This window comes from Desarmillaria tabescens (genome assembly GCF_030435595.1).
Source record: "Desarmillaria tabescens strain CCBAS 213 chromosome Unknown EV420scaffold_17, whole genome shotgun sequence".
NCBI lineage: Eukaryota > Fungi > Basidiomycota > Agaricomycetes > Agaricales > Physalacriaceae > Desarmillaria > Desarmillaria tabescens.
In genome coordinates, this window is record NW_026848316.1 from 224,648 (window position 1) to 250,619 (window position 25,972).

The window sequence follows — 25,972 nt, forward strand, 5'->3', positions numbered from 1 at the left end:
TATTCATTACCAGTTCAACCAGTTCAAGGTCTATCATTTATAAGGTCATTAGACTTCGCATCAATCACCAGAACGCCTGTTTCAAGATCTTCGTGATGCGAAGCGAACGTCATCTCGGATTGGACTTCAGTCTTCATGGGCATAGTGCCTGGAAGAAAATCTCCTGTACCTCTCTGCCCAAACTGCGTGTCATGAAAAGTCTCGATGGCTACATCAAGTGTCGATCTCAAACCAACAAGGGTTATAATGAGCGTAGGATAGATGGCCTGATAACAGGAGGTGGCATAAGCATCATATAGCTAGTGGCATCTAAACATGGTAATAACTCACCGTTAGCTGGGAGAGCATATATATCACGACATATGCACCCTTGTTGCCACAAAGTGTAACGATGATTGCTATCAACTGTCTTTCGATTAGATAGATCCTCCAAAAGGAGAAAAGAGCGAAAAGAGCGTACCCAGGTGCAGGAGTAAAAGATGCCTGATTCGATCAAAAGCGCAAGAATACCATGCTGCCGACGAAACCGAGCCATAATAGCCTCGCCAGTTATGGCGCGGATTGTTCTATTGTGAGACCTTTGATGAGGACGTCAGTGAGGAATGAATTCCGTAAATTGAGGGGACGACAAACCATGCGCGATAAGCAATAAGGGACGTTGCCCAAATATTCGTCGCCATGGTCGAAAGGATGAAAAAGAGCTCCCAGATATGTAAACTGGGGTTCTCGAAGACGCTGACTGTCTTTGGAGCAGTTGCAAAGGCGAAGGTTACTCCGATACCAGCTCCTATACAGACATAAGCTTGTGTATCACACCGCAGGCGAACTGAATTACTCACCCAGTGTTACTAAAAGGAATACTGCAGACACGAAGAGAATCCACCGTTTACGATTCCACAGGACCCATGCCCTCCAAATCACAACACTGTCTCCGAGAACAAACTGATAAAATATAAGCGTTTGCAAAAGAAAAGCTAGACATCACACACATTCATGTTTTCTAGAGACAGCTCCGTGCAGATCCAAGGAGAGGAATCATTCTCGAACTTGGTTGGATCTTCTATACCATGGTCCCGGAAGATCGCCTGGTAGTTTTGATTGAAGCTAACCGCCAGGTGCGATGTTGCCAAGCTCCACATGATAATGTTCAAGGCTATCATGATATTCACCACCCTTGTCTTCTTCCTTTTGCATCTGCCACAACGAAACAGTGTCCGTTAGTTCAGTGTCACCTTTTTCATGGGCGGAACTCACACTAAGATATAGAGAGAGCTCACAAATAAACATGTATACATTCCTGTGGAATAAAAATTGGTCAGTTGCGAAGGACATAACAGAGATGAGACTGCTATTGACCATAGAGAAGTATCTCAACTTGAAGGGCGATAAAAAACGCTTCAAGAGGAGCGGGAGACATCGACATCTCTAGAAAGCGCCGACAGGAGGTTGAGCCTGACAAAAGAAATATATATGAGTAAGGTGGTTCGGAGAAAGCGCGGAGAGGATGGAACCAGGGTATTAGTGTATCAAGAGGCGCTGATGCTCCTGCCATGACTTAAGCAACCCAAAACTCGACTAAAATTCGAATGAGAACCCAAATTCTTTTATTGGCTGGTCGTTTCCAGATAGAGTGTTTCCGATTAACAAAGATGGCATTCGCCTCTCAGCGCCGATGTTCATTTCCTCAAAAATGGAGGACCAGCATGGTCGAAGTTACCAGCTGAAACATATGAAGTCCAAACACGGACCGTTTTCCTACCGGGGCTGTGATATAAAGATTGGTACGGCAAAGAGACGTCAGCGGTGAGATGATTGTCGATGATGGCTGTGAGTGAAATAGGTAGACGTCCGTCGCCTTTTCGTCCCCCGTGAGCTAGAGCTACAAGACTCAGGTTTTTCGACGCAAACAAAGCTCAGAGAACGATGAGAAGGGTTGGTGCAATGTTTTCATAAAGTACTAGGTTCGAGTCGGTTCCGGAGAGTACGGTGCCAAGACTAGGATTTCAAAGGACAGCGAGGCCATGCATCAGTGCCTTACATGAGGAACTTGTGCTTAGAGTTGAAATAGAGTTTCCAAGGTCAGTATCGGCGTCGGTGAAGGATTTCGGGTATTGCCGAACAATCTTCTCAGCATCTTCCTCTGACATCAACTTTCTTGCACAATCTCTATCGCGGCGTGACAGCCTTTTAAATACAGGAAACTAGTCCCAGGAACTATACATGGAAGAGGCTGTCATGACACTCGTCGAGACGGTACAGGTCTCTCGGAACGACTGAATGGACTGAATGACAGTTTTTACATCTGTTCGTATCCTCATTTTCGCATTTCTAACAGTACAAAGCGCCTCTGGAAAACGACGAGTTGGCACCTAGCTTCGAAGCGCTCGTTCAAAATATGCTTTATGTGTATAGCTGCCCAAATTGAAACATATTCGATGTAACGACTACGACAACAAAGGTCGCAATTTCGCAAATGGCGACAACAAATAGCGCGCATAGACGGACTCGATGCTTACACAACTGCTATCACTCAACAGCGGAATAGAACAGTGGACTATGCATTGCTTTTTCACCTGATTTTAGTATTCGGTTTACTTGGACGACGACCAGCAACAACACAGCCTCATGGGATTGCTGATCTCACTCCTCGCATTTTTTTCCTTGTCTCTTTTATAACCTCACGAAGGGAGTTGAGACCTCACTTATGGTGATGCCAAGCGAAGATTGTAAGCATTCCAAACTCTAAATGGCTATATCAGATAAGTTGCCATCTTTTCATTTCAGCTTGGTGCTTATCCTACTTCCTCTCTCACACGAATTGATCCAAAGACGGAGTTGCTTTCGATGGGTTCTGTTTCCCGTACCGAGACGGAGAAGGTTGATTGAAACCATGGCTTCTAAAACTCCTTGTCTTTTTCTAGATCAAGCCTGGATACCGAGATTGATCAGATGGTCTCTTATGGCTTGTTCTCTCCCAGAGCTTCGGACGCGAATTCTTGATTCGCATGAACTATACTCACATCATCAACGGAACATACTACGGTCTCCGAATTTCTTGATTGATACACGATCGACGTATTCATAATGACTCCCGTAGTTTTGATTCCTTCGCAATGGTCAAAAACGTGAGCCTAGTCGACGACTTCTCGGGGTTTGATACCGCCCAGTGCTTTCCTCACTCTGTCCCCAGTCATGTCATATTTAATCTTGAATATGTGAGCTATGTTTCTACTGCATGTTTAATGTTCTCTGAATGCACTCAGATGCATACTCGCAGCGATCATTCCATTGGCGTCGTCCCTACATATCACACTAGAGAGCGCTCCGGTACAACTCCAAAGTACACCGATAACTTTGTGCAGGGAGGACGGTGACCCTTTTTATTTCCTTCTTGGTGCATTCTCAAGTTGCATGGGAAGATTGGAGATGATGAACAAGACGACTCAGAGCATCATGAACTTTACGACAAACCGGACTGTGTTTATGACCTTCGACCATTCAAGTCTGTCTGGAGACTTTAAGGATTTTGTCCTTTTTGCTTGGCTTCCTGAGGTCAAGTATGTTTATGATATGTCAGACCGATCATTCCCCTTTTTCATGAGAGTTTGCAGGCCCGGTTATCGTTTTGCTGAAAGCGAGCCGTTCGCAGTAAATCCCGTAAAGCTTACATCTACGCCGACAACATCCAAGCCGTCGGTTGCTAGAATTGAATCTGGCACCGCTTCATCAGTATCTGGGTACGTGCTGCAATGATTAGTGCTTTCCTCCCATCAGCCCTGTAACATGTTTTTACAGAAGCATTCCCGCCTCGACCGTAATGTCGAATGTTCCATTTAGCACCACTTCATCAGTATCTGGGTACGTACTGCAGTGATTAATACATTCCTCCCATAAGCCCTGTAACATATTTTTCACAGAAGCATTCCCGCCTCGACGGTAACGTTGAATGTTCCACCTCAACCCGTATCACATACGGGCGTGATTGTGGGCGGAGCTCTAGGCTTGCTCGCACTTGGATGCATGATTTCTGCGTGTATATACATCGTCATTCGGCGACGAAAGAGTACGATGTTGACGGGCGCGTCCTTGCGTCGTCCAGTGCCTTCTACTCTAACTCCTTTCCCACTCAACTCTAGTAGTATGAGGTTCCCTCAGACATACGACCCCGAATCCCCATCGAAAGCCTATCTACAGGGAGAGGATGCGAGGGTGCAGGAGGAAATCATGGCGTTGGAGAAGCGAATCAGGCACATGGAGGATATTTACTGGAATTCGCATCCACCATCATACAGGTCGGCCTGAAATATCTCCTCTTCCAACGCTATATCTTTGGATGTATGATCTCCAAGTGTACTTTACCGATCAGACTCGAGTGGTCATACATAGTCTAGCAACGGAAAATGGCACTTGGCCATGTTTACTACCGTCAGTAATGACGGCGAACATCTCGTACAGCTCCGATCAACATTGTCATTCATCTGGCAGTCAACAACGTGAAGCCCGTTCAAAATTTCCCCATCTATCGACTCCTATGAACTCTCCATTCTTCCAACTGTGAGTTGACTCGATTTTCGGGTTGTCCGCTTGCAGTTCTAAATGTCGCCAGGTGTACCTTACTGGTGCTCATTCCATTAGTGTTGACCCTAGATATCACGCTGGACGGAGCTCCGGTGGCCTTCAAAAGCACGCCAGTAGTCTTGCACAGGATGCAGGACGATCCTCCCGACTTCATTCTTGGTGCATTCTTGATCCACACCGACGAATCGTTGATGGTAGCAACGACGACTCAGGCTGTGAATAATTTCATAGCGGACCTAACCGCCTTTATGACCTTCAATTATACAAGTACATCTGACAAGGACTGTATCCTGATCGCTTGGATTCCGGGGACTGAGTATGTTTCTGATATATTTCACCTTGCACCCTTTTTCATGAACTATCTCAGGCCTCATAACCAATTTACTCAAAGCGAGCCGTTTTCAGTGGGAAGCAAACCCAGAACGGCTACGTCAAGCTTCGAATCAATACCGGCAGAACCAACATTCAAGTCGAATTCTAGTACTACTCCCAATCCTACCACACCCAGTCCTTTTCCGTCAGTGGTAGGGTGTGTGTTGTTTGCCCTATTAATTTACTATCTCATGACGAACAATTGTTAGCTCCGAGTCGATAACATCTAATGTTCCTCCTGAACACGTATCACGCGCGGGCGCGATTGTGGGAGGCGTCCTTGGCTCAGTGCTTGTCCTTGGGTGCATGGTTTCCACGGCTATATATGTCTTTATTCGGAGGCGGAGACCTAGAGGCAGCCACATCATTGCTTCATCCTCAGGGCAACCCAGCGCCAACTCTGACTCCATTTACACTGAGATCTAGTAATGTGGGTTTCCATCAGGGACGCGATACTGTCGAAGCTCAAGAGTCTGTATTGGAAACGTCGGCCCGTTTAGAGGCGGAGAATGCGAGGATGCGAGAGGAGATCGCGGCGTTGCGGTGGGATGATCAGATCAGACGCATGGAGGCTGGATACGAGGCTCTGCCTCCACCATCTTACAGGTCTGCCTCGAGTTACTCTCCTCCTAACGTTTCTACAATCTTTGATACATGATCTCCACGTGGACTTCACCGATCAGATTCTTAGAGTGATTTTGGAGTGATTGTACGCAGTCTAATAACGGACAATGGAACTATGCCACGTTTACTACCGTCGTACCGACGATGAACAGTCCGATCAACTTTGACATCCGTCTGGAAGTCAAAAAGTGAAGCCATTCAAGGTCAACCTAGTTATCGACTCCCATGTCCTTCCCACTCTTCCGGCTGTGAGTTATTTCGATTTTTTGGTTCGTCTGCATGCGGTTCTAAATGTCGCTAGGTGTACCTTTATAGCGCTCATTCCGCTAGTGTTTTCCTTGAATATTACGCTGAATGACGCTCCGGTAGCCTTCCAATACACACCGATATCTTTACGCTGGACGCAGGACGATCCTCTCGACTTCATTCTTGGTGCATTCCTGATCCACTCCGACGAATCGTTGATGGTAGCAACGACGACTCGAGTTGTGGACAATTTCACAGCAGACCTAACCGCCGTTATGACGTTCAATTATACAAGTACATCTGACAAGGATTGTATCCTGATCGCTTGGATTTCTGGGACTGAGTATGTTTCTGATATATTGCGCCTTGCACCCTTTTTCATGAACTATCTCAGGCCTCATAACCAATTTACTCAAAGCGAGCCGTTTTCAGTGGGAAGCAAACCCAGAATGACTACGCCAAGTTCTGAATCAATACCGGTAGTATCAACGCCAACACCATCCAAGTCGACGTATTCTAGTACTACGCTCAGCCCTATCACTCCCAGCCCTATTCCGTCAGTTCTGGGGTGCGTATTGTCTGCTATATTAATTTATTATGATGAATCATTGCCTACAGAACCGCCCAACCGACAAAGAAAGCTATACCTACAGATGTAATCGTAGGCATCGTCATCGGCTCAGTTGCGCTTTTGTCCATGGTCTCCACTACCGTGTTCATCGTACTATGGCGACGGAGGAACCGAAAGTTGAAGAACTCTGCACCATCCCGTGCTTTTTGGAAGCAGTTCGATAGGAAGGGTCCACCGATTTCTCAACCTGTTCGACAGCCTTTGCCTGCATACACGCAGGGTAGGACCTACCAAAGACCAGCTGTTCGCCCACCATCCTTGAAACTGGATGAATACTACCTTCGCGCTGGGAAGATATGATGGGGGAAAGATCGGTGGCTCTATATAATACCCTGGTCCCTGTAAATACCAGTTCACTCAGGAAGTGAAATATTATGTATATGAGTGTTTACTGCACTTAAGTAGTTCTTCTCTCCATTGATGGTAGGTACTACTCTATTCCTATCTCGCCCTTCCTTGAGTATCATCGCCCTCAATTCAGGTCTACTGTTTCAAAACGACTCTGAGTGGAACTCATTAGATGACTGCAGAGAATTTTTGGGCAGACGATCGAAACGAGTAGTCATGATTGTTTTATGCAGCGCTTATGCCTTTTATTGGCCTCCCCCTCCCACGGCTTTCGACCAAGGGAAGATTGGTTCGGGAATACTAATAATGGAAAGGAGGCGGCTTGGCGATCATGGGTGCGACCTTTTTTGGAGTTTCCTTTTCGGGATCAGACACCGTGGTGCAGTGATAGATATTCTGACATCAACTATCACGTTGCTCAGCAGCAGCAGCAGTGCTCAGCCTCCGGCGCTGTCGAGGTTCTATCTGGCCCAACTACAGCGACGCTGTATCCTTCCCAAATACCTTTATAACTGGTTACGGGACGTGATCATTTAACGAAGCTACTGCCGCTCTTCACCAACATGCAGGATCCAGAGAGTCCACCACCAAACGTCCCGTATCAGGCTTACAGGGTACGTTGCTAGATTTTTGATGTTTCAGAGGACTACTCACAGCTATTCAAGTCGAAAAGGCACTCGCGCAATGTCTCGAACTCGCGGCTCACGCCCAATGCTTCACCTCCACCGTCATTATCCAGGCCGACGAGCATCATTGGCCCACCAGCACAGTTGAATTACGATTCGTGGGAGAAGGATTCCGTGGCAACGTTCGCCTTAAAGGCACAGACGCCGTCAACGGAGCCAATTGTTGTGCTGGAACCTACTGCGCCTGAGACGATTAATGGCCTTCCAAGTCCGCCCGACTCTCCGAATACCAGTGAACCTCCGGAGCCGCCAAAAGAAAACGGGGCGGTGCCATTGATGGTCGAGCCGACGACGACGACACACGAACACCATTTAGATCACCATGAGACACCTCCAACGGCCCCTTCATCACCTACCGCATCATCTTCCGGTAGTCCATCGCAAGTCAGCCAGCCTTTGCCGCGCGCTAACAATGTACGCAAAGCTTCCACGTTTCGCTATGTCCCCAGAACATCCCGGACACTCAAGACACCTTCTCTTCTGGGTCCTCAACATTCTCGCACGGGTTCCGCCACCGCCGCCGTACCCAGTAATCTTCGGCACAGTATGCCTCCGACAGATAATGCATATTCTGCAAGCCGGTCCAGTCCTCTCCTCTCCCCAGACTCTTCGAGCCGGATAACACCCTCACCAGCACCCTTACCTCTGCCCAAGGACAACAAGCCAACTTCAGATACCAAATTGACGACTATTACTAACGGCACCATTAATGGAAGCGGAAGCACATTTGTACCATCTCATGCATCACCATCATTATCCCCTTCACCTCAAGCAGTTACGCCACCAACACGAACGATCTCTCTACATCCATCTCCATCCGTTTCACCCGCTCCTAGACCCCCTTCCTCTGGATCAGTTCGTCCTACACCTTCTAGATCATCCACGTCCACACCTCCCCCCGCGACACCCATAATACGATCAGACGCCCCATACCGACCAGGTTTCCAACCGAGAGGTGTTTACCGACCCCGAACAGATGAATTTCTTGCCCTCCGAAAAATCTCACGAGATGGCGTGGAGGAATCAGGCATGCAGAAACGGATGGAACGCACCAAATTGGAAAGAAGGCTCGAGAAGTTGATCGCGCTTCACTTCCCAGTGGGAGGCCGTTCTGTTGCTGGTGATGAGAAACATCTTCGACCGGGAGGGAATCGTCGGGCGTCATCGTTATTTGACCTGGAATTTGGCGATTTGAAACGGATGAGTTTATCAGATGCCACCGGACTGTGGAAGGGTGTATTGTCATCTGGAGGAGGCCAACATGATGTACGAGGTATGAGACCTACTTTCGCAATGGAGATACCACCGATACTGATTGCCATTAGCGGCTGAACAGCGAATAACACCATGGGAAGATGACGCTGCCGTTAGCAAATGCCCTCTATGCCGGTGCAGTAAACAGTTTTCCCCTCTTTATCTTCCCCTCACAAGTATTTAGTGCATCCTTCCATCCCCTCACAAATCGGAAACACCACTGTCGACTCTGTGGTAAGATTATATGTTCTCTGCCTGTGAGGCATCCACAGCGACCTGTCCAGTGTTCAACATTATTCGTTGTTGACCCAAAGTCTCGGAAAATTGAAGAGGTCGGCGAAGGTGTGGACTACGGCGTTAAGAAGAGGCGAGTGGGGAGCATAAGCGGTCCTGGAGGTGCAGGAAAACGGCCAGTCGAAGAACCGGAGGACGACTCGGAGAAATTCTTGAAGGGCGTTAGGATATGCCAGGATTGCCGGCCTATATTGCTGTAAGTGTATCGCAAATTCCTTCGGTGACACAGCTGTACTAAAGGGACCTCTACGAACAGACGACAGCAGTATCAGCAGGAAATGAGTGCCGTTCCAACGTTTGCGAAACTGTACCAAGTCCTTCTAGAACTTGAGAAGGAGCTCGAAGACTGCTTGCCTCAGTTTCAAGAACTCATTGTTAGCCTCAAGTACGTTGCTTCGTGTCTCGGGAGTTTGAGTCTGTTCATGGAATTTTCTTCGTAGTCAAGATGAGCATCCGACGAAGGAGGCCACCGCAGCACGCAAACGTTTACTCGATATCTTTGCGCAGTATGATGCTGTTGCGAAACGAATACGGAAGCTTCCTTGTACCCCGGGAAGCTCTCAAGATCGTGTTCAGATGGCTGTCACAACACGGGCGAACATATTCCTACAGAAGCATATGTTCCCACTTCAAGTAAGCTCGGATATTAGTATTTGTCTGATCTCTGGCTCATGGGTGCTTAAGTCACTACCAAAGGCGAAACCTAAACACAAGAAGTCTGCAAGTACAGTGGAGGAAGCCCCAATCATTGATCCTGATTCGGAGGTTGCCCATGCGCTTCAACCTTTACTGGAGCAAGAAGCTCTCTTAGAGTCATTCGTGGAGGAGGCCAACGCGCATCGGAAGTTTGAGGACGCGAAAGCGCTGAGAATAAGTCTCGGTGAGATTCGCGCGGAGATCGAGCGGATATTAGCGAATGCGGAGAATGGCGCAGTGAAGGGGAAGGGGAAGAAACGCAGCTGACGGGAACCAAAGCCCGAGCCCTGATGGAGATCTCTGGAAGAAATTTATGTCTGCTTTCGAATGCTAAGTTATCAACCAACGGAATTCGTGATCCTCATCAAGAGTCCAAGATTGAAATTTGGTATTGGGGTAAATTACAGTGCATTGGCATTCTATGCATATGGTGGTAAATAATCACCATGTTCCTATTTGACTCGCCACTTTGAAGTCACATCCCGTCTTGGCCTTCACTTCCTCTAAGCGTCACTCCCTTTGCGAGATCGATGAGCTCGAGGCCACCGTTTGCACGGTCAACGTTGAACACAGCCAGCTCTGTAATAATCTGGCTGACGGTCCTGGCTCCGGTCAACGGCAACGAGCACTCTTTGAGAATCTTGGGACGTCCATCTCTAGCGGTGTGTTCCATGGTGACAAGAACCTTGGTCTTGTCGGGGTTAGAGACTAGGTCCATTGCTCCTCCGATACCTTTGACCATCTTTCCGGGGATCATAAAGTTGGCGATATCTCCAGCTTGCGAGACTTCCATGGCCTATATGCGTCATGAATTTCTGGGCTAATAATGGATGAACGAAAGTCATACGTACACCGAGAATGGCAATGTCAATGTGGCCTCCGCGGATCATAGCGAAAGATTCGCTAGAGTCTAAAAGATTGATAAGATGATGATGTGCCATAGCGTGCGTTTGTGAATTCCATACCAAATACTGAAGCTCCTGGAACGAGTGTAACAGTCTCTTTGCCGGCATTAATCAGGTCCCTGTACACATGTGAGGTCAGAAGACACTAGTATTTTCACGCCAGCACTTACGCGTCGAGTTGTTCCTTCGTGGGGTAAGGTCCCATTCCAAGAATGCCGTTCTCACTCTGCAGCCAGACACGGACGCCCTTTTCTAAATATTCCGGGACAAGTGTGGGCATGCCGATACCAAGATTGACGTGGAAGCCATCTTTGATTTCCTTTGCAGCTCTGCTGGCGATGTACCGTCGCTGGGCTTGGGCGGCGGCTTTCTCGGGAGATAGAGTAGATTCATCCACTCCAGATGTAGCGAGGGTGACGATTTCAATCGTCTTGGGCGCCGTTGCCTTCACTATTCTGTCGACATAAACACCGGGAAGATGAATCGCATTTGGGGAGATGGAACCGATGGGGACGATGTTTTCCGCTTCGACAATAGTAAGTTTCGCGTTTTTCGCCATGACCGTGCTGAAGTTCTGAGAAGCATATCTACATACACATCAGACTAGTGTCCCGACAAAAGAGCAGAAGGCTAACCTGAAGACGCAGTTCCCAACCTCGTCAACTTTCCATGCCCTAACGAATGCGACATCGCCTGCAATAGAAGGCTCAAGGATATATCGTCTGCCTCCAATTTCTCGGCTCTCCTTTTTGATACCGGGTATTTCAATGCCTGCCGATATGCCACCGGGTTTGTATCGGACGGCTATAGCACCTTGTTCAACTGCCGTTGACGCGCCTGTGGGAGTAAAGAATGCAGGAATCCCGGCCGCGTGCGCGCGGAGCCTTTCTGCGAGTGTTCCCTGCGGTACGAGTTCGAGTGATATTGAGCCCTTGAGATAAAGGGCCTCGAATTTCTTATTCCTGAGAGAGCCTGAGAACAGAACCTCAAATTAAGCACAGAAATGTACATACCCTCCTGGATATGATGCGACGATCCTTCCCAGTTGCTCCGTGTTGAGAAGTTTCCCTCGTACACTGATGAGCGTTGCGTCTAGCGATGAAGTCCGACGAATCGCATACCTAGGCCAGAATCTCCGAAGCCGGCGTTATTTGAGATACCTGTAAGGTTCGTAACATCCTTTCGCTTCGCCAGGGCACCCAGAAGAGTATCTACAATACCAAATCTTCAATCAGCATTGGCGACAGGGAGTGCGGACGACAAATACCTGGGATGCCAGCAGCACCGAACCCTGTGATCGCGTTTGTCAGATAGGGCTAACCTCAGAGAACGGAAAAACGCACCTCCGCACAACAGAACATCTCCTGACTTTACGTCCTTGACGGCGTCGTCAACTGAATCCCAAACCTTGCCCTTTGGCGTACTACTGGTGGTGGTGCTATATTTCCTGGCCGAGCAAACGAAAGCTACCCGGAATGTGGCCGCAGTGAACCTGGCGGTGGAGTGGGCCTGCACAGCGAGCATGGTAGGGTTCAGGCCACGGCGGAAAGGGAAACAAGGGTACGTTGGACGTGGGGTTTATATGGTCGTCACATGGCGGAACAAGTTTCCTCCTTTCACCCAACGTTTTCGGATCTCCTAATCCTATGACCTTTCGGTAATGTTCGGACCGCATGACCCTTCGCGACGATCGCGTCAACTCTGAAAAGCGAACACTGTCGAAAACAAGTACCCTAAGATGAAGGAAGGATACGAGGAATAGCCCTTCTAACTGGCATTAAACGTCACTGAACCCTTTGCTCATTGCGTCATCTTGAGCCTCGCGATTCCCAAGCGGTGATTCCAATAATATTAGGCTAGTGTGAAAGATTTGAGAACCTGCCTAGTGGAGACTGATAGGACGTTAGATCGAATGTAATTCTGCTGGGAGTAAAATATGAAGCGAGCAATAACAGAAACATTGAAGTGATGGAGTGGAGACAAATTCTGTTCAGAAATCTATTGCTGATAATGGGGTGTCAAAAGTTCAGGAAGGAGCTAAGAAACATCGGTTCCGCAAGTATCCGACGCGAAGGAAAATCGAAGGCTACTACCTGGTATTTGGGCGTGACGCTTTGCATATGACTATCTCGCAAATCCTAGTCCAAGTAGCATCTCCTGCTTCTAGCGGTTAGCCTGCTCTGCACTGCAGGACTTGAATTCGGATCAGGAAAAGTATCCGCAGGTCAAGTTCAACTAGACAAACTTTGCCCAAAAACATGGCATCTGTGGACGGACCACATCTGCTGAACAATCAGACGTAGAACTTGAAAGCAGCGATGTTCGCATGGTGTTTCCAAGTTGAGAGTGTCCGCAAGTCGGCAAAAGATGCAAATTCGAGCCTAACGAAGGGTAATGCAATGAAAAGTCTCCAAGACCGAAACGACGATATGGTAAGTGGATAAAAATCGCAGTCAGTAGAGGCATTGCTTAACTTAGAGGTGAGGTAGGCCATGATGAAAAATGTCTGAGTGACCTAAGGCATATACATAAGACTTTGGCTAACCGGACTAGCGCTGGTATAGTGGTGTTTGCACGGACCCAAAAGGTGTGGTAATAAAGATAATGAACCATCTGGACGAGGCAGGATCAGTAAGTGGCAAGCGATGGATAAGAACTTCTAATTAGACTCTTACGAAACAACATGGTTTAGCCATCGCAACGGTTAAGTGTTATTACTACCGGATGATAAGGATTTAGGTAACTGCCTTACTCAGTGGGGGACAAGGCGTCGTAGAAAGAGGGTTAAAGCTATAGCCGGCCAACCTAGTCGGTCAATGCCATGACCGTCAGCGAAGTGATAGCTTGATAAGTGCTAAAGATTCCACGTCTTGGACCGGTAACCGTAACGCTTGCCAGAAAGAAGAATAGACTCTCAGGGCGGTGATAAAGAGGGGATTTTAGGAGGGAACCCCGATTAAGGAAATGCAATATGAAAAGCGGCCTACCCACAGACTCGGAAAGCAAGAACCAAGTAAAGATTACAGAACATATTAAGCGATTCAACGGTGCGCTGAGGCCGGGGGTGAAAAGGCCTTTAAGTAAGACGGTATTCGAGTCGCATGTCGGAGCATTAGACTCAAGAATTTACAGCTGACGGGTACATTGACGGCTTGTCCACGATATTAACGCTTCCGGAGGCTTTTGTGGGTCAGAGAGAGCACTAAGTATAGCACACGTTGCATTCATCCTCCGGTGGATTTATAGGTGTGGAAGTGGATAAGCCGAGAGTCAATTGATCTTGACGAATTTTCCTGTATAGATTCACGGCCTGCCAGGCCTTAACCAGCTGGAGTTTGAATTTGAGGTCTTGAGGACTGGAAAAGGAGGAAAATCCCCATCCCGGTCCGGGTTCCTTCATCACAATATGAATTCACATGGTGACTATTTTTTTTCAGGCTTGAAGTTCACCCGTTCAGCGCTCCTTCTTGGTTTCACGATCTCGCAGTTGCGCCTGTTAACCGTCGTTTAAAACGTTTGATTGCATAACTTTGGCAAGAGCCCACTTTCTGTTGCGAAGCTTGTCACTCTGACCATTCCAATAGTATTGCTCTCGTATTTGATGGCGATAACCGACTGGACCACTCACGCGTGCAGTTTGTCCGGTGGCCCTTCCTATTGTTTCGATTGATATAGTATTTTTGACCGGTCATATACAACGAAGACCTTGAATGATCATTACCCATACTAGATCTAGACTTCTTTGGTTTTGCTCAGCTCTTGCACTGAGGTCTATGCATAGCTTGGATCAGCAGTCAAACCAGCCCTTGCTGCTCGCACACGTGTTGTTCTATGCTGCGGCATCGTTTCAGTTCTTCAACTTCTTGTGCAGGAGGAATCTTACTGAAACGCCATGGGACCTTGTTTACCGCTTCTGACATATTCGATCACATTTTTTCCCCGGCTGACCGATCGCGTACCACATTGTGAATTTCCTTGAGGCCATTGCAGGCCATGGCTGGGAAACTTCGTACTTTCGCACGTCGGACGCATTGCCTTGATGCACTGGACGGCGTGATAATCGGGCACATATAGATCCACCTTCTGGTCTAGGTACTTACGGGATTCAACGTCATAATGAATCAAAAAATGCTATTGCTGAAACCGCGTATCAGCTTATCTACTACTCCAACCGGAAAATTGAACAGGGAGGGTGTTGGAGGTGCCCGTTGTTTACGACGTGGTGCGCAGTTATTAAAAACGAAAGCCAGCCACCGGCGCCTTCAGTAGCCCGTCGCCCGTTTAAAGACCCACGATGATTTTCACCTGATTATTGACTAAAATGGAAGTCCTATCTATTCTTGTGCATAGAAATTGTGGGAAAATATTTTTAGATCAATCTTTCTGTTGGAGCCTTGCCTGATTAGCAAAGCCGCCAAGGCAGTCAACGACAAGCCATAACCATTGCCCAGTCCCAGGAATACCAAGTCGATATCCTGGCGCTGGTCAAGTCGCTGACGACGCCCACCATTCTCACCGCCGTCGTTGAGCTTGCTGTGCTCCCTGTCGTCTCTTCACCCACGACCCTTTCATCATGAACTGGCTTGCATCCCTCTTTTCGTCGGGCTCTTCCCAAAATTCGCGAAAGGGCCAAGCCATATCGTCGACACACGAAGCATTTTCGATTCCGTCGTCCTCGCCCATCTTTTCTACCCATCCAGACGTCGACACCCCAGACCCTGAGACGGCGACCTCTGCCTCGTACACCTATCCTCCAGCAAGCCCCGGTTCTTACGCATATATCCCGACTTCGTACGTTTTCCTGTTGTGCGTTGCGGTTTCATCAGACTGACATCCCAGAAGAAATGGCTCAAATTCACGTTCTGCATCTCTGTTGCCCTATGCATCATGACCCTCTGCATACACCCTTCTCGCCTTCCTCTGCATATCCTTCTTTAACCTCTACATGGAACCGCCTTCGCGCATGGCTTGCTCGTGAATACCCGGAACTAGGAGATACCCTCAACTATGGCATTCTGCCAGAGGACCTGGCCCAGATTGAGATGCAGTTTGGCTTCGCTTTGCCCTCCGTTGTTCGCGAGTCTTATCTCCTCGTTGACGGCCAGGAGGCAGAGTCAGCCGCTGGATGCTCTGAGGGTCTTTTCTTTGGCCTCAATCTATTACCTCTCGAGGATGTATATGAAGAATGGAGATTTTGGCGCGAGGTTGACGACGATCCTATGACTGGCGCTAACGCCAGGCTGCGTGGCGCCATGCAATCAATCCCGCCTAACTGGATTCGCAAGGAGTACTCTCAACGTGGCTGGATCCCTTTAATTGCGGACAAGGCTGGCAACTATATAGGCGTCGATCTTAATCCAGGCGAAGCTGGTGCTGTTGGACAAGTCATTGTTTTCGGTCGCGATTTTGACACGAAGGTCGTTCTTTTCAATGGTGATGGCATTACCGGATGGGCCAAATGGCTTGCAAGTCTTGTGGATGAATTAGAGAGTGGAGACGGTTTTGAAATTGGTGCATCTAATGACGCTAGTGATGGAAGTGAAGACGATATCGGTTATGAAAGCTATTTCTACGATGGTACCGGTCGGGGCCAAGGCGACGGCGGCGGCGACACATATTCCGGTGGTGGTTTACGTTTAACAGGCGAATATAGAGGCTGGAGCGTGTTAGAAGCGTGGGCAGATAGAAGTGTTCGGCGATGGTTTGACATTGGTGTGATTACAGAGACTATGGACGACCCAGAAAACGGAAAGGTGAGTAAAGCTATCTGTGTGTTAGGTTAACTTCCTTATGTATTCCCACAGGCCCCTGAAAAAATGGACCTCGGTGTATTGGAGATGTCGCACAGCTCAGGAGCTGAGGTGCCCATACCTGTTCTCGGTGATGTGGAAGAATCACGTATCCCACCGATGGCGTCTAGTAGCACCGTCAACACAACAACTGCACGAAAGACTCCTCCGAATCTCCCTACAATAGCTGTTACCAAGCCACCAGTGCCTCTCCCTGTAGAACTACCTACACCTCGGGACATCGTTTCTTTGCCCTCGCCCCCAGATTCGACGCATTCATCTTTTGACGAAGACCTGGAAGCCGGGCGTAATCGAAGTATTCGACAACTATCTCTTGAGCAAGAGGCAAGCCTCGTGTCTTCATCAAGGCGATCTGAGGCGGCCGACGATCTTTCTGATCCAATCGGACCCTACAGTTCTGATAGAGGAGCCAGAAGTTCTCCTTCCCGCCACACCTCCTCAGGAAATCTCAGAGCCGCTATCCTCATCACCACCCGATATCATGATCTCTTGGCAGATTCTGCGCCGGTTTTAACGGCGGAACCCATACAACCCGTAACTCCATCATCACGACCTGAAGCGTCGAACTCAGCATCAGACCTCATCATTGACACGTCTGATGAGCTGAAACCTGAAACTGATAGGTTACAGGCACCCATGAGTGTCGACACTGATGCTGATGCGACTGTCCGACTGGTCGGCGGTGGCGGATCGGGTACGGCGGAGCCTCCACCAGACGCCGAGGAGAATCAACCCACCGTAGAGGCTGTTGAGTCGGATGCCGCTTCAATGATCTCAGAACCTGGCGTTTCCAGCAGTAATGCGGGGGATAAGAAGCACAAGAAAGCGAAGAGTGGTTTAGCTGGCTTGAAAAAACACCTTGGTGGCCTACGGAAAAAGAACTCTGTTAGCAGTGTGAAGGAAATGCAGGATTCGACTTAATAACATGGGAAGGCGCATCGTCGTTCTTTTTGATCTCTTTTCGTGCATTTCCCTGACTCCAGGATACGAACTTTGTCCGACACTTGCATCTTCCCTCATGACTGATCACTGTACTGGCTGGTTAATTGCTCATCTTCACTCCTTGTCATTCATGTATTCTCGCATTTCCTTTCGTTATACCCATAATCACAATAAAAATACTTCAAACGGTAAGATGGACAAATGGACACTCGCAATAACGCTTTCGTTTTTGATCGGACTCTTTTATTTGGATACAATTCACTTACGGTAGATGGCTCTAGATGAAGTCTTCTTGTTAAGATTTGGCCGTCTCGTTGTACGACGCGGACCAGCTCATAATGCGATTGTTCACAAAAGTACATTATTGTTTTATGACTGCCTGTGCGATGGATTGTTATTTGAAAATTGAGAAGATAAAAAAGTAATTGTAACCTAAAATAGGCTAGTACTTGCACGTGACAAAAATGGACGATGCGAAGGCGCGTGTTGGATGGTTCGTTTCCTTCTATGCACTTGCTCGTATCTAATCATTTCTAGGTCACCCCTTTGTCAAGACGATTCGCAGAAATTATGGACAAACTTATGTCTCTGCTTCTACACCCTTTGATCACGCTCAATATCTGGTCTGACGACGATGGCATCGACGTTTTTTACCTTCTTTCACTCTTCTTCGCTTTTGGAATTTGGCTCGTATTCCAACGGTATCAAAGAGCCCACAACAGCGCGGTTCCCTTCAACTTCACTATACCTGATGTGCGTCAACATGTTTTTCTGTATCAGTGGTTATTAAATGGCCGAGATGTTCAGCCTGCCAAAGTTGGATGGACGTCTTTTGTAATTGACGATCCTACGCTCACCTCCCACGAAACCAACGAAGATCTCCTACCTTCTTTCAGCATCCAAGGACGAAAATACATTACTAGCTTCGATCCAGCAACCGGTCTGCACATCCATACATATTTGGCCGATGACAAGGAAGAAATCGTGCGAAAGATCGTGAAAGCAGATGACGCGCAACTGTCATGGCGTGAAACCTCGTTTACCCAACGAAGACGCGTCGTTCGTAGCTTGCTGAAATGGCTAGTGGACAACCAAGATGTCTGCGCGAAAGTTGCTTGCAGAGATACGGGAAAAACGAGTGAGTTGCCCTACATCGAGGATAGACAGACATTGAAATTTTCTCAGTGGTTGATGCTGCTCTTGGCGAAATTTTGACCACTTGCTCTAAGATGGAATGGTTGCTAGCGCACGGTGAAAAGTCTCTACGACCAGAGAGACGACGTCGCAATACGATGTTGGCTTACAAAACGTCTGAGGTACACTATGAGCCTCTTGGTACGGTTGCTGGAATAGTCTCGTGGAACTACCGTGAGTTAAAGTCTATGTTCGACGAAATGTTATTTGTAATGGTCAATCCGTACAGCATTGCATAACGCTTGGTCTCCAATCTTGGCCGCCTTGTTCTCCGGCAATTCTATTGTTCTGAAGTGCTCCGAGAATGTCATATGGTCAACGTCCTGGTACATCTCTATTATTAGGTCTTGCTTGCAAGCATGCGGCCATGACCCGGAAATTGTACAGGTAAATACGCATACTCAGTTACATTAATCAGTTCTGAACAGCCTCTTAGCTTGTTTGTTGCTGGCCAGAAGACGCAGATGCACTGACAACATCGCCGCTGATTAAACACATCACATTCATCGGTTCTGAGGAAGTGGGACGTAAGGTATTGCAGCTACCACTACTTGTTGTCCAGTTTATTTAAGCTAAGCATGCGTATAGGTTGCGGTGGCTGCTACTAAGCATCTCACCCCTGTGACACTGGAACTGGGCGGAAAGGACCCGGCAATAATCATGCCTGGCACTGACCTGAACAAATGGGCCAGTGTCTGGATGCGTGGTGTATAGTAAGTGTACCCTCCATCTCTATTTCCGATATTTACACTTCTATAGCCAAAATGTTGGCCAGAACTGTATTGGCATCGAACGCTTAATTGTTCATCGCTCACAATATGATGAACTGTTCGAACTTTTCTCACAGCGAGTCGCAAAGCTGCGGCTTGGCTCAGTCATGGCACCCAACGATCAAGGCTATCTTTCACCAGTGGATTGTGGTGCCATGATATCCTCTGCTCGATTTGACGCATTAGAGCATCTCATCAGAGAAGCAGAGGAATTTGGAAACGGTGTACATGTTGAAGGTGGTACGCGATATAACCATGTCTACAATGACAAGGGCTCCTATTTCCTGCCTACTGTGATTGGACCGGTATCTTCTGACATGAGGATCGCCCAGAAAGAATGTAAGTTCTCCGACTTATCTCCCTTGCTAAGCTGAGCTTGTTGCAGTGTTTGCGCCCATCGCACTTATTATGCCATACGGTGATGTCGACGAAGCCATCAACATCGCGAATAGTACTCGCTATGGTCTAGGTGCAAGTGTCTTTGGCCCTGACCAAAGGCAATGCCTCAAAGTTGCGAAAGAACTTGACTGTGGAATGGTGTCAATCAATGACTTTGGAGTCTTTTATGTACGTTCGATCCTTTATAATGACCAAACCGCCTAAGTGTCCCTTGCAGATGAAGTTTGTGAACTGTTTTGTAAATATGGCCCATCTAACTTGGTGTATCTCCCTTCTAGTCAGGATCTGCCTTTCGGTGGAACAAAATCTAGTGGTTATGGAAGATTTGGTCAGTATATTATTTCTTTTCTCGTAAAATTCCATTTTCTTACCATTCACATTTCCAAGCCGGCCCTGAAGGTCTTCGTAGCTTAACAAATCCCAAAGCGATCATGGTTGACCGGTGGCCTGTATTCATACAAACTTCCATACCGAAGGTTTTGGACTATCCGATCCGTTCATTGACAACAAGCTGGTTCGTCTTTAACTATATGTATTCTACTCCCATTGCTCTAATTTCATCTGGTAGGGAGTTCACGGCCGGTCTCGTCCGCTTTCTGTATGCAGATGGATGGCGAGCCCGCATTCGCGGCCTGAATACTGTGATCAAGGCATCACGGAAGTGAGTTGATATATACCTTTTTTGAGAATCTAGTGTGGATTGGTCGGATTGGTAGGACGCGGGGTGATTTGTGACAGATGTCACGTACCGTATATAGTAATTTATCACTTGCTCTTAACTTCCACTATCCCTCTCGCTCCTCCCTGCTTCAAAGGCATTCTCGCCACGTAGGCTTCTATTCGGTCTTGAATTCGGATACTTATACGATAAGGCCGAGATACTCGATGTCACTTACGGGTTATCTTTGAGAATGTCACACAAGTCACCAGATGTTTTAGTCGAAGAGCGTGTCGCTCAGCTTGCGTGAGCAATAACGAGTGTTTCTTCCGCACAATCACCTCAAAACAATTTTACAGCGCGATATCGGAAAAGAAGGAATGAGCTTCTGACCGAAATGTATCATTTACTACGACGAAGGGACGACATTGGCAGCGTTTACATGATACAAGAGGGTGGGGACGATTTGCAAGGATTCCTGCAGAAGTATGATATAAGTAAAAAGTAAGTGTCGTACTTCTGTTACCTGTACGCGACTCATCTAGGTCAACATCGCTAGTCCTGACACGGGGAGCATAAATCATCTCGATATTGCTCTCGTCATGCCACCTTCACCGCCAGCCTTTGAGCCTAGCGCACCAGTGGCAGAACTAGTCGATGAAATCCATCAGGGCAGCAGCCCGGAGCCATGGACACTTGAAGATACGTCCATGGAAGGCAACAATGCTGTTCATACGACAACCCAACGTTCGGACGACCTTAGTCCCGCAGAATCTGAGGATGAGCTGAATATGCTTGGTCCTTCTTCAGGGCCTCATAACAATGGTCAGGTCGTGCCACAACCCCTAAGCATTCCCATTGATGTCGCGTCAAGGGAGTGTATAAACGCTTCCAATGTGGACGTTGCGCCAGATGAAAAGGACTTACACGAGGCTGACACGTCGCTTCCCTCTGTCACAGTCGGGTTGGCGATCGGCGAAGACATAGTAATGCAGGGCGTCGAAGAACCCGCCATTATAGAAGTACAAGGACCCCCCGATGTCCTCCAGCATTTCCCTGAACATCATACCACAATTGCGAACCTTAAGAAGGAGGAGGAGGAAGAGGAAGAGGAAGAGCCTATGGTGCAAGATTCTATCGTGACGTCGACAGGTCTGTACACAAAACACTTTTCTTCGATGGTATTAACCTCTCCGTAGCATTTACGCCGGCCGATTCCGTGAACCCGCAACAACATCTTTTTGTTAATCGCCAGGCAACTCTCGAGACTCAACATCACACGACTATGAAGGCTGAGCCCTTGACGCATGCCCAACCTAACCTTGCATCGGGACTTCGTCACATAACCCCTCTACAGCTTCTGCAGACTTCTTTGGCAACGCCTCCCTCCGTGCGCCCTGTATACATCCCCACACCAACCGAGTCCTTTCAAGGACTCCCTCAGTATAATTTCGATGTTGGCTCTCCTACCCAAACCTCGTCGCCAACGCCTGCATCCTCACCTAAACCGCATTTACAATTTGACCCACAGTACACATTGCCGCCAATCAAAACACTGCCACCCGAATTCAATAGGCGGGGCAAGATTTCGAAGCAACTACGCAAGAAAGAGAAAGAACGCGAAAAAGGAGAAATGAAAAAAGACAAGGATGACTACATTTCTATGGGGTTGAACAGATGGGGCTTTACTATCAATGCCAATTCTGTGTGGAAAAAAGTGTCAAAGGCTACGAAATGCCTCACCACGCGCGATTGGAGTGTAAGATATCCTTCAACAATGTTTTGACCTGCAGTTAATCTGTATTCTGTCAGGTCGCCATGGCCGAACTCCGACTTGCTAGAACCATTGATCGAATCGAGGCGCTCAAAGATGCTGGCAAGTGGAGTTTCAGGCAGCCAAAGAAACAGCGGTCTGTTGACACTATTCCGAAGACTCACTGGGATTACCTCATGGATGAAATGGTAAGAGCAGCACCAAGTTTCTTCGTTGTGGTGTCTATGCTTACGTCGCTCCAGAAATGGATGCGAATCGATTTTCGAGAGGAGCGAAGATGGAAATATGCTATTGCATATAACTTGGCGCAGTCTGTTTTGGAATGGCACAAGGCAGGTTCCCAGGAGGAGCGGGTGAAGAGAGGCATTTGCGTGATGTGGCGACGACCACTGGAAGACCAAAGCACCGAGATCGAGCACCCCGACCCTGATCCAGGTCTCATGGATGTCGACAACGGTCCCCACTTGGACGATACAAACCGATCATCGATGCTGATGCTTGACTATGCATCAGATGAAGATGATAACGACGAACAGGATAAGGAAAGCGTCGTTGATACTCTGGAGACCTCGACGTTGATTAAGGACGCTCTTCAAGCCTTCGAAGACAACGTCGAAGAAAATCCTGGGCGAATTGACCTTGAACCAAAGAAGGAGGAGATCGACCTAACGGCGACCCTCGCAAATGGAGAGGATATTGGTGCTGATCGTCAAGTTACCCGAGACAGTGAAGAATCAGTCCAAAAAACTGAAGAGCCAGATGCTTTGACACTCGGCCTAAAAGCGAGTTCCAGTGACCCTCTTTTAGCTTCTTCTAAATCCACTTCACAATCTGTTTCCGGCGAACACGAACCAGCTCTACCCGCCTCGAAGTCTTCTAGGATTAACATGTACGCGCCCATTCGCGAGCGAGTCGCCTATTCAGACGCGGACAAACTCTTTCTCGACTTCGATGATTTCAAAATTTCTGATGGCAGTCCGTCGAGTGAAGAAGTCACAGAGATAATCCTTCCCCCTGCCGATCTATCCGACATATTTCCAGACTTACAAGCTTTGACTCTCATTGACCCCCCTTCTGACAGTTCGACTGCACTACCTCCTACAGAAGGAAAGAAGAAGGACAAGAAAGCCGAAGATATACATAGACGGGTTGATGAATTCAATTACTCGAAAGTTTTCCCGGTTGGGACATTTATGTCAACCAAGCCAACGCTTGTCAGCGCTCTCCAGCCGGCGAAACGCTGGAGAGACGGACAGTGGCTACCGTTCGAGGAGAGCCCGATCGTGGAATCTGATGCTCCATCAAGCAAGGTTTTAGATGAATCAGCTAGTGGTAAGCTCTCTGAGCTGTAGACTCTTACACGCGATCTAACAATTATGCAGAACTATTCGGGCGCGTCAGTGTGAGAAGTCGATCTGACGTAGAGCCAGCTTTGGCTGTTGGCTCTAGGAAACCCGATATTATGTGGTTACCTAAGGAAGACGATCTTCTCAAGAGCCTCGTTGATACCTATGGGTCCATGGACAAGGACAGGAACTGTAATTGGAAACTCATTGCTGAATGCTTCAACGCGTCTCGTATCACCGTACCTTCTGACCGACGAGGACCCAGAGAGTGCTACGCACGGTGGAAGGAAAGATGGGCGTTGTCCGATGTGGGCCATAAAGACCAAGATACCCTGTTAACCAGCCCGGGAATGCCTACCCCTGCGCCAGCTGCGCAGATGACAACCAGAGGAGTCAAACGATTGGCCAGTACTAGCATATCCAGCACGATAGCCCCCAATCTGCCAGGCATGGACGTGGAGCCCAAGAACAAACGTCATAAGACGGTGCAGGATTCGATGCGGAAGTTGATTAAGCGGCGCGCGGAAGTGGCTGCCAAAAACTCTCGTTCGTTTTACAGTCATTTCTCTCCTATTCTTTACTGACGTTCACTTTTAGCTCGGAAGTCCAGTACTGTCCATGAGACACACAGCCAATATGCAAAGATGCCGAAATTGGCTCCTGCCGATCTGGTCAGGATCAAGATGGATAGAGATATGAGAGACGTGAAAGATTACGCTGCTCTGGTGAATGCGAAGGCTCAACAACAGACTCAACAACAACAGCAACAACAGCAACAGCAACAACAACAGCAATCACAACCGCAACAGCAAGCTCAGCAAGCTCAACCAGCTCAGCCAGCTCAACCAGCTCAACCAGCTCAGCCGCCACGCGCATCGCCGGTATGTCAAATTGCTAATCCTCATAGCTTTGCTGATCATTTTGCACTGCCTTGTCAAGGCCAATGGCACACCTACTACAAATGGACAGACTCAGAATGCTAATGTGCAGAGAACGGCCGGACAAGCTTTACCTACTCAAGGGATGGTGTCCACCAGCATACCGATCCGTAATCAGGTCAACATATCTCAGCAGCGAATAGGTACCCCACTGATCTCTGGAAACAATCGACTTTCGCCTCAACAAATCCTTCGAAATCAACAACAGCAGGCTCAACTGGCTCAGCAACAGCAGCAGCAACTGACGCAACAGCCGATCCCCCAGTCACATCAATCACTCACGACCCAGCAGATCCAACACGCTATTGCCGCGTTGCAAGCACAGACGGCGGCGGCTGCAGCAGCAGCAGGTCAGACCACGGCGAGTGTCAATGTCAATGGGACTGGAGCTCATTTGTCACCGCCATTCGGAGCGCGCGACGCAACGTCATCACCTCAGATCAATAACAACGGCCTTGTCAATTCAGTCAGTTCGCCACGACCCCCGTCGACGCAGCCTCCAACGCAGGTACCAGTACCTGTGCAGTCTCAGATTCCCCGTGCGACCAATGTCCAGGGACATTATTACCTACCGAATTATACGCCGGAGCAGCTTCAAAATGCAATCCGCATGCAGGCGATGGTGCGTGATTGAATGCTTCCTTATGATATTTTAGGATTTGATTCTTATCATGGTCTCTGCAGCAACAACAACAGCAAGCACAACAGCAACAGCAACAGCAAAACCAGCAGCAATCTTAGGTTGACTTTGGTGTTGAGGGGTGTATGTTTTGAGAAGCTTTGTAATTATTTGTTTTTTTATGCGACTGGTTTCATTCAATCGTTGAGCACCTTCAGACATTGGCAATGCTCCAGATTCAAGCTCCAAATTCAAGCTTCAAGCTTCAAGCTTTAAATAAAGCAAGAGGCTTACGCTTCATGCCAGACCCCTTTCAGTTTCACTTGAGTCGTTGAAGCCGCCGGATCTAGCCAGAGCCGATGTGGATACTTAGCATGATACTACGTTCAACAAATGACATTGCTCAATATCAGTATATAAATACTACTGCGGAATGATTGAGTATCTGTGATCTTGTATCTTCTTTTCTTTTCAATACTTGTGATGTCCGGTCGCGTCTGTCGCGAATTTCCATTGGCTCGGTAAACATGCGCCGCGTGCGAAAATTGCTATTCGTCCCTACCGGGTTGCTACGTTTACGGCCACAAGAGCTACTTGGGCTCGGAAATACGCCGACGCATACCCTTACCCAAGAAGCGTTTGGCACCCACGGGCGCCTCCTCCTTTTCTGACCCTTTACGGGACAGAAAAGGCAAATGAGCTCGGACCGGAACGTGGCTTGGAGGGGGAAGGCTTCCTGAAACAAATAGACTGTCAAGGCTTAGTCCCCAACATTGCCTTGCAAGAGGCCTGTGCCCTACGGATCCCCTACCCGCCATCATCGTTCTCGCGTTCTCGTCGTCAGTCAAGTTCGTCATACTCGCCAAGTGATATCCATCAGCCGAATAA

At 48.2% G+C, this 25,972-nt stretch overlaps 8 protein-coding genes across 8 annotated transcripts; 6 read left to right on the plus strand and 2 right to left on the minus strand.

Annotated features, from left to right (window-relative positions):
• Positions 1–23: 23 nt before the first annotated feature.
• EV420DRAFT_1642811 (uncharacterized protein) lies at positions 24–1,417 on the minus strand (the record flags this gene model as incomplete). Its single annotated transcript, XM_060477413.1, has 8 exons — positions 24–266; positions 331–405; positions 461–578; positions 634–787; positions 840–942; positions 990–1,194; positions 1,255–1,297; positions 1,357–1,417. 8 exons carry the CDS (start codon positions 1,415–1,417, stop codon positions 24–26), a joined length of 1,002 nt encoding a protein of 333 aa, XP_060330735.1.
• A 2,645-nt stretch (positions 1,418–4,062) lies between these two features.
• On the plus strand, positions 4,063–5,588 carry EV420DRAFT_356537 (uncharacterized protein). The gene is made up of 4 exons (XM_060481832.1): positions 4,063–4,554; positions 4,607–4,894; positions 4,946–5,107; positions 5,160–5,588. Exons 1-4 carry the CDS (start codon positions 4,202–4,204, stop codon positions 5,374–5,376), a joined length of 1,020 nt encoding a protein of 339 aa, XP_060330736.1. The 5' UTR covers positions 4,063–4,201; the 3' UTR covers positions 5,377–5,588.
• EV420DRAFT_356687 (uncharacterized protein) lies at positions 5,480–6,836 on the plus strand. The gene is made up of 4 exons (XM_060481834.1): positions 5,480–5,822; positions 5,876–6,163; positions 6,215–6,388; positions 6,439–6,836. The coding sequence occupies exons 1-4, from the start codon at positions 5,800–5,802 to the stop codon at positions 6,749–6,751; spliced, it is 798 nt and encodes a 265-aa protein (XP_060330737.1). The 5' UTR covers positions 5,480–5,799; the 3' UTR covers positions 6,752–6,836.
• A 366-nt stretch (positions 6,837–7,202) lies between these two features.
• On the plus strand, positions 7,203–10,079 carry EV420DRAFT_1542428 (FYVE zinc finger-domain-containing protein). Its single transcript, XM_060473158.1, has 7 exons — positions 7,203–7,413; positions 7,465–8,758; positions 8,811–8,874; positions 8,924–9,229; positions 9,290–9,418; positions 9,474–9,666; positions 9,718–10,079. The coding sequence occupies exons 1-7, from the start codon at positions 7,363–7,365 to the stop codon at positions 9,994–9,996; spliced, it is 2,316 nt and encodes a 771-aa protein (XP_060330738.1). The 5' UTR covers positions 7,203–7,362; the 3' UTR covers positions 9,997–10,079.
• Positions 10,080–10,204: 125 nt separating this feature from the next.
• On the minus strand, positions 10,205–12,158 carry EV420DRAFT_1642816 (uncharacterized protein; the record flags this gene model as incomplete). Its single annotated transcript, XM_060477414.1, has 9 exons — positions 10,205–10,525; positions 10,581–10,639; positions 10,695–10,753; positions 10,805–11,221; positions 11,270–11,596; positions 11,648–11,702; positions 11,756–11,845; positions 11,902–11,925; positions 11,978–12,158. 9 exons carry the CDS (start codon positions 12,156–12,158, stop codon positions 10,205–10,207), a joined length of 1,533 nt encoding a protein of 510 aa, XP_060330739.1.
• A 2,831-nt stretch (positions 12,159–14,989) lies between these two features.
• EV420DRAFT_1542441 (uncharacterized protein) lies at positions 14,990–17,796 on the plus strand. Its single transcript, XM_060473159.1, has 3 exons — positions 14,990–15,429; positions 15,461–16,387; positions 16,439–17,796. The coding sequence occupies exons 1-3, from the start codon at positions 15,208–15,210 to the stop codon at positions 17,363–17,365; spliced, it is 2,076 nt and encodes a 691-aa protein (XP_060330740.1). The 5' UTR covers positions 14,990–15,207; the 3' UTR covers positions 17,366–17,796.
• Positions 17,797–17,898: 102 nt separating this feature from the next.
• On the plus strand, positions 17,899–20,537 carry EV420DRAFT_1542443 (meiotic sister-chromatid recombination aldehyde dehydrogenase). The gene is made up of 12 exons (XM_060473160.1): positions 17,899–18,139; positions 18,194–18,524; positions 18,572–18,754; positions 18,810–18,967; positions 19,017–19,112; positions 19,169–19,293; positions 19,340–19,689; positions 19,736–19,917; positions 19,967–19,971; positions 20,028–20,077; positions 20,137–20,263; positions 20,318–20,537. The coding sequence occupies exons 1-12, from the start codon at positions 17,957–17,959 to the stop codon at positions 20,412–20,414; spliced, it is 1,887 nt and encodes a 628-aa protein (XP_060330741.1). The 5' UTR covers positions 17,899–17,956; the 3' UTR covers positions 20,415–20,537.
• Positions 20,538–21,692: 1,155 nt separating this feature from the next.
• Positions 21,693–25,099, plus strand: EV420DRAFT_1270322 (uncharacterized protein; the record flags this gene model as incomplete). Its single annotated transcript, XM_060467562.1, has 6 exons — positions 21,693–22,166; positions 22,220–22,369; positions 22,424–23,513; positions 23,564–24,073; positions 24,125–24,412; positions 24,534–25,099. The coding sequence occupies 6 exons, from the start codon at positions 21,693–21,695 to the stop codon at positions 25,097–25,099; spliced, it is 3,078 nt and encodes a 1,025-aa protein (XP_060330742.1).
• Positions 25,100–25,972: the final 873 nt, after the last annotated feature.